At 40.5% G+C, this 7,690-nt stretch overlaps 1 protein-coding gene across 1 annotated transcript; it reads left to right on the top strand.

Annotated features, from left to right (window-relative positions):
* Positions 1–3,056: 3,056 nt before the first annotated feature.
* Positions 3,057–5,192, top strand: errfi1b (ERBB receptor feedback inhibitor 1b). Its single transcript, XM_030767737.1, has 3 exons — positions 3,057–3,169; positions 3,638–3,720; positions 4,144–5,192. The coding sequence occupies exons 1-3, from the start codon at positions 3,057–3,059 to the stop codon at positions 5,190–5,192; spliced, it is 1,245 nt and encodes a 414-aa protein (XP_030623597.1).
* Positions 5,193–7,690: the final 2,498 nt, after the last annotated feature.

Below are 7,690 nucleotides of genomic sequence, written 5' to 3'. Positions count from 1 at the left end.
GTACAGTACTTCTGCCCTTCAGAAAAATGGGAGAGGATTCACTGAAATTTTAAAAAGAGCTTAACTGTCTGTTAAAAACTATGATACTTTCAGGTATTCACTGTATTCCTCTGCACTCAGACCAGTGAATCTCATAAATAAATGTGGTTTGAGGAAGAAAAGTGTTTCTGCACGTCCATAATATGCGCCCAGTACTGCACTTTTTCTAAACATATTTCACCAAACATGTTTCGCAAAACAAAGAGTATGGTATTGTTTAAAAGGAATACTGAAATGTGGACCTGCAGTTTGTGGAGGTTTTGTTCCTACTGTGCCTTTAAGAGGCTCCAAAACGTGGGTGGAGCTAGGTTTCAGACATCAGCGTTGCTTATAAATACTTGCGAAGCTTTTGTGTTTAAAGCGCAAATACGTTTTAGACGTTTCAGGGAAACTTGGGATCACGTGCGTGTTGTTTGTCGTAATTTCAAGATTCTTTCGGCAGGACGAGAGAGAATTCCACTTAGATTACGTTTCAGACATCAGACAATAAAGGATCTCAGAGAGACGCGGGGACAGAAGTTTTAAGCAATGTTTTAACTAGTGAGTAACATCTATGTCGCTTAACATTGCCGCTATTTCCACTTAAGGATTTTGTTTGTTTGTTCTTCAATTCACATTGGAATGACAAATTTCAGTTTGAAAATCTGACAGGACGGTTAAACTGTGAACTGATTTTTACCGCAATGAGAGTTCGATATTTGGCATAAATTAAATTATGAACTGTGTAGCAGTTTATACCCAGCCGGAGTCTCTTAGTTCATGAAACAAATTAAACTAAAACTGTGTGCTAATGAGTGAGTACAAATCACCTGCCTCTAATGTAAACTACCGGACGTGATCCTTGTGACCATGTAAGATGGCACGTTGGAGCCTACGTGGAACTGAAGTGGCGCAGAGATGAATTGAACTTGAGTCATAGACAGCTGGGCGAGTTAAGTTGTCAGATGAGGGTGTGGGTGCCTTTATATCAGTGGTAGAACTGAAAGGATGGCAGTTAAACTATGAAGAAATCGTTTTGTATCCCTGTCGACATTTTTCTTAATTTATAGTTTTATGTTTCTATAAAGTATTTATTTGTTCTCTTTCACATGTTGCTTGTGCCATATGATTTTTCTGGAGCACACTAGGAATCGAATTTGTACAATAGCCAACTCTTTGTAGTAAGAAAATTGTCTTTAGGTTGATCATTTACCATATCAGGGCAGGGTCACTACTAACACACCTCTCTGGAGGACAATTTGGTGATATCATCTTTCTGGTTTCTTGCCACTAACACCTTTTTGTTTATCAGGTTTTTTTTTTTTTATCAAACTACGTGGTTTTTGTTATTTTGCCTTTGCTGTCTGTTGGCAGGTAATCCAAATACATGACCTAGAGTGCCTTGGTTTTGTGAACCTCTGACATGCTTTGTTTGACCTTTTTTTTAAACTTGAATTGAGAAATGGGTTATGTGCGCAAGGGAAGTTGATCTGTAATGGAAACACAGAATTGCATAATTTCTACCTGTTTCAAGAGTTAAGGATTTGTGAATGGGTTTGTTGTTAGGCACCCAGTCTGCCTTTTGCTGCTAGGCAGAAATGCCTTGGACTCCAGAGAAAGTTTGTCTCTGGTTGGCACCCAAAGTGTTTGGCTAATGTCACAGATTTCTCCTGTCTCCTATTGGTGTTCTCAGTCATACCTCTGTTGTCCCTGGATGTCTCCATAGCGTGGCGGGGCCCTGACCCCATGGGAGAGTCCTTTGAGATTTAAAAAAAAAAAAAAAAAGCCCAGCTTTTCCTCATCACAAAGACCCTTTCATACTTTAAGTGGCCCCATTCATACACATGGAGTTATTTGCTGGTAGAATTAATGCTTCTTGGTTTCTGCCTCCTATAGATCTGAATTAAGTGAAGTTGGGTTTGGCAGTTATGGGGGTTATGTTTATAGTATTCTCTTTATGTTTGTAATTTATTTACTGTGAAAAAAAAATTAAACTTGGGCATTCAAAGATTTGAATGCAGTTAAAAGTTAGAAATAGTTTCCTTCCATTTTTCTTTTGAACAAGGTTATTGGAGGAGCATACATGTCTCAGGAGTTCTGAGAGAGAACAGCTTGTTTGTGATGTTGCTGGACATTTTGGGGCTGCTGCTGTTTTGGTGACTTTTTACTCCAGTGATGTTGATCAGTGCTGCTTTGTTTATTAATATTTGTGATATTTGTTGATATTTTTCCAAGGCAAGGAAACACTGTTCCCCTTATGACTTCCTCTGGAGTTTCATAAAAAGCTTAATCTAGAGAAGTCATTGTCATCCTGTGAAGTACAGGCATTTTCTTTTTCTGCTTAGAGGCTGGGACGTGAATAAGTCTTTTCACAATTGAATGAAGTGAAACATTGGCGTTACTTTAGAGCTTTGTGTGTGTGTGTGTGTGTGTGTGTGAGAGAATGTGTGTTTGTGAGAGTGCAACCGAGTGTGAGTGTGATTTTGTATGGTCACAAACTGAGCATCCAGTTCAATTCAGAGATTTTGTACGTGGAAGGCTTAAACTGGGTATGAAGTCTAAGTGCTGTCAAGCTCAGCATTTTGTTATTCCATAGGCAGGAGAACTGAACAGAAAGTTACACAATTGGGCTGTTGAGAGGCAGGCCCGAGTGCTATGGTGACGGAAAGGCCTACTGTGTTATAATTACTGCAGGGGCCTGGCTGGCAGCATTCAAAAAAGAGAGAGGGTAGGGGTTCTCAGGCCTTCCCACTGGTGACCTGAGGGTTGAGTAATTACCATGCTTCAAGCAAGTTTGCGTTGGTTTGATGTACAAAGGGTTGACACAAATGACACACTGAGGAACATCACTCAAGGCAGAACTGCATGAGCTGTTGTAGGTTTTGTTCCCTCTGCTTGATGAAAATAACTTCATTCATCTTTTTTAAATGTGGATTTGTTTTGTTTTCCATCCTTTTTTCTGTTGCAGCTTTGCCAGTAGCTTTTGAAGAGAGGTAAAGTCCCCAATGGCTTGAATAAGACTGTGAAGCAGCTTCATTATGAGTACCAGCAGCCTCAGAGCACCAGAGAACCATGCGTCCTTAAAGAGCCCGCATCTGCCCAACATACCCAGCAGCAGACCTTACTGGGATCAGCAAAATGACATGAGCAAGTGGGTGCCAGTACAACAGTCCTTAGCTGTAGCTCAGTTTTTCCACAAAACTGTATGAGAGAACCTTGGTTTATAATGGAAGACGTAACCTTCCAGCCATTTTCTGTTTTTAATTCGTACACCTGCTTCCTCCACTGGCTAAAGGAAATGAAAGCCATTATTTGTTTTAAATTATTAATGGAAAATGAATAGTGTTGACAGCCCAGAGGGTGTCTTGCCAATGTACTGAAGTTTCAGTCTGACAAGTTCAGTTCTTGGTGTTGAGACTTGACAGGAAAACATCAGTTGACTCAGGGATGTGGCAGACATTTTTGTGAGAAAGCTTTCTGAGGAAGCAAATCTTAAAGATATTCAAATGTATATACACAATGACTTTGGCCATTGCCATTTATTCATAACATCTGTGTCAAAATATTGTTCTACTTTTTCCCTCATCATGAGATTTAATACATATTTATTGTTTTGCAGCCTGTACTTTAGTTTTGATGAAAATTCCATGGAACAAAACCTGAAAACACATCAGCAAGACTTCGGATCTGTTTACACAGAGAGTAAGTAACTGAATATTGGGCCAGAAACCTGTAATGCATGTAAAGCTCCACACGAGTGGGAGTGAATCTGCATATCAGAGTCTGGTCACTCTGTTCCTTGTGTCTGTGCTGGATGTTTCTCAGGAAGCATAGAAGGTTATAGGAAGCTGTGAGATTGTCGCTCGCATTGCTGATAAGTGATTCCTGTTGTCATTAAGCAATGTTTTGGCTGTCAGTGGTTCAGGACCTAAAATTGTTTCAGTGAATTACTGTTTATCTATCTTGTACTGTAAAATTATTTTCTCTCATGTGTGATAACATGTAGTTGTTATCGTTGATTATCATTAAAAAAAAAAAGCCACAGGGATTATTTAAAAAGTGTACCTTGTCTGATAAGGGCACAGCATTGAACATGTTTTTTGTCTGCTGTGATGTTTTGAACAGGAAAGATGTCCGGCTCATATTGTTCCCAGAGCCCTGCACCTCAGTGTCAGTCCCTGAAGACTTGTTCTCCTACACATGTCTTCCTGTCCTCATATACGGAGCACTCCATGCACATCCCACCCGAAGGAGACCAGGTGGTTCCATCTTTCCAAAAACTCTCTGTGTACGAGCACATGCCCCCGTGTTCTCCCCGTAGATGCACCAAACCTTTACCCCCTCTCCCGGATTTGGACGACATGTCCTCCGATGACGTGGTGGACAGCGAGGTGGAGTTTTTCACGAGCACAGACGACACAGAGCGGCTTGTGCCAGAGCGGTGTTCTAAGCCCTTGGCCTTCTGTTATGGTGTGCCGGGCAGACGAAGCTTCAGAGGGTGCGGGCAGGTCAACTACGCCTATAGCGAGAGTACCAGCGGCTTCAGGTCCCAAGGGCAGCAGGTTCAGCAGAGAGAGCAGGTCACACACAGGGATGGGGTGAGGCAGCAAGACAGGCCGCAGAGAAGGCTACGCCGTTCTCTTTCCGGCCCTGCCGGGTCGTTCAAACCCGCCAACCTTCGGCTGATGGGCCACCATCAGAACCACAGCCACCCGCAGGAAAAACCAGAGATTCCTCCCCGTGTTCCCATCCCGCCTCGTCCCAGCAGGAACACCGACACCCAGCGGTGGTCGGCAGACATGCAGTCGAGTTTGATTGACGTGGATAAGCCTCCTAAAGTCCCCCCAAGGGAGCCCATTCCCTGCAGCAGCCCCCGTGCGTCCAGTCCCAAGAGTCTCCCCATTTACGTCAACGGAGTAATGCCGCCCACTCAGAGCTTTGCCCCTAATCCCCAGTATGTCAGTAAAGCTCAGCAGCGGCAGAGCTGCGAGGGCTTACCCAACTCCCGCTCGCCCTGTATCGTTCCCGTTTTGGAGAATGGGAAGAAGGCTAGTGCCACACATTACTACCTCCTTCCTCATCGTCCGGACTACTTGGACAAATTTGAAAGGTTTTTCAGGGAACAGGACTCTGAAGCTGCTAATGATGGTTACAAATCTGGGTGGCATTGCTAGATTAAATAGAAGGCTTTTGACAAATTCTGACTGAACTGATGTTTATATTTACAGTATTCAGGTGCTTCATATCGTAATCCACTTTATAATTTACCATACAGTGCTTCCACTCCTTCCACTTTTAATATAGTTTATCAGAAGGCACTGGTGCTTCAATATTGCTGGAAATCACAGAGCCTCTTTTGATGGTTCATTTTTTAGTAACAGGCCAGTTTCAACATTTTTAGATGCTATGGTATTTTTTGCTAAAACTTCACTAGAGTGTAGAGGGTATCGTTTCTGAAGGATGACCATTGTGTGATGTGACGTTTTTTTTCTGTAACACAGGTATAAGCTGGTCTTGTACTTGTTATGCTTGTTTTGGAACTGAACGTTACAGAGATTATCTTGTGGTGTTATGTGTACATTGTCATTTGGAATGGCATGGATTATATATGCTGTAGATTTGTTGTTATAACAGGCTCTTTGGAAACCGATATTTTGGTGGAACTTTCTGATAGGTACTGGTGTCGTTTTTGTTCCCGTGAAAATCCTACGGCTCGCTCAATTCTGTTTAGTCCACAAGAACTAGCGACAGCAATGTGAACCTATGAAGAAATTTCAAGGTAAATTTTGTCTTGGAAATATTTCAAGTATTCAAGGAGGGGTATGAAAGATAACATTTTAAATTTAAATGAGTGAAACTACTCACTAATCAGAGTGACATTAATGAACAAGGACATAGCAGAGAGCTATTGTTTAAGTGTCAATGTAAAGCATCAACGTCTTATGTACTCAGTTGTGTTGTATGTTTTTTGGGGTTTTTTTTTCCCTTTCTTAAGTAAGTAACAGCTGTGGGGGAAAAACGTGTATAATACGGGTCTGGTGCGTTTAGGCAATGTGCCCTCTGTAAATGGTCTTCCTCTTCACATCAGAAAAGCTTAAGATATGTTGTAATAATCCACTTTAAACTACACTGAATGCTATAACGTATGAATGTACCAACCCACAAACTGAACTTACACTATGCTGTTTGCCCTGTGATGATGACACATTTAAAAACGTGTCAGATAGTTTGCTCCATAATTCAGTCACAGCTTAATGGTTTTTTTTTCAGTGGTTCATAAACCTGTTTACATTGTCACTGTTTGTTATTGCAGCAAATGTTGAAGTCTTACTGGTTCCTATATGAAGGCTTATTTCAGCTGACGGTTTCTGCTGTGGTTGAAGCAAATGCACTGTCTTTGAAATGTGTACAGTATTTGATTCATTGTCTTTGGTTTAGAAAACATTGTAGCAATAATCTATTTAAAGAAATAAAATAACTTATTTATCAACAAATAGTGGTTCTTCTCTCCTGTTTTCTATACTTGATTCAGAATCATCATAACACACACACACACAAAACTAGATCCTTACTGTGTATGATAAAGTTGAGAGCTGAATTTTGTGTTGTCACAACAAAGCACTAAACTATGACATGCCATGGATCTTGTTTTTCTTGATGTTAAACCCCTGCCTGGTTCTCACACATTTTTTACTACATCACAGGATATGGGCAGAGGTCGTATCAGCACTGTTGTAGATACTGTGTTGACTTATCTTTATTTTGCTTTAAAATAAGGAGCTTGTTGAAGCCATACTTTTGATAACTTAAAATGAACTTTTATCGTTGGGATGTGATTGCCAGAGTTTTGTAGTACAGTGAATTTTTTCCCCCAGACTTTATTTTTCTACACTGCGCCCCCCGCCCTCCCCTTCCTGTACATTTGTATGTTGTATTTTTAGTAATATAAATATGTGCTGCTCCTTTTCATCCTCTCAAGTAATGTAAGTTGATAAAACTTTAATTTTACAGTTCTCAGACTCAGGAAGAAAATAGTACAAAATTCCTATCGTTACTCGTTTGAGGTCCTCACCCTTTATCAACAATCCTTGGTGTGGGACAACTAATCCAGGCGTGGAACATTTATTTAGAACCACACCAGGAGATTTAAAGTGTAAACAGCTGCATTCATATATGAATTATGAATTAACTCATGGTTATGAATTAACTCATAAATACAGTGTTAAAATATACATTATAGCATCATCACTTATCATTTTGAGGACAATTTTCCATTTAAAGTGTAATTTATGATTTGTAGGTGTAGTGTTTTGCTGCTAAATGAAAACGTGCAATTTTAGCTGATTATGAATGAATTGTGTGACCTAGCTAAACTCTTTTCAGCTTCCCAGGTTTACCAATTAGCACATTGGTGAAGTAAATATTTACTGTGTATGTTACATCTTCATTAAATACAACAAGCCAGAAAACTAGGTTAGTATTGTTTAGACACATATTATAAGCAACATCTTATGAATACTACTATACTGCCCCTGGCAGCTGAGTGCTGAGTGCTACAACCATTTGAGATGGACAACAGCGCCCCCTGCATGCTCACATGGTTACAATCATCTGGGGGTGTTTAAGAAAGTGGGTTTAGTGAAAAGAGTTAGTTAACTCAGAGTGAGTAGTA

Source organism: Chanos chanos, chromosome 3 (genome assembly GCF_902362185.1).
Source record: "Chanos chanos chromosome 3, fChaCha1.1, whole genome shotgun sequence".
Taxonomy (NCBI): Eukaryota; Metazoa; Chordata; class Actinopteri; order Gonorynchiformes; family Chanidae; genus Chanos; species Chanos chanos.
This window is presented reverse-complemented; position numbering and strand designations above follow the sequence as displayed.

Coding starts and splice junctions, on each gene's coding strand:
- errfi1b (XM_030767737.1), top strand. CDS start 3,057: ATGAGTACCAGCAGCCTCAGAGCACCAGAGAACCATGCGTCCTTAAAG. Junction 3,170..3,637: donor CAGCAAAATGACATGAGCAA/GTGGGTGCCAGT, acceptor ATTGTTTTGCAG/CCTGTACTTTAGTTTTGATG. Junction 3,721..4,143: donor CGGATCTGTTTACACAGAGA/GTAAGTAACTGA, acceptor TGTTTTGAACAG/GAAAGATGTCCGGCTCATAT.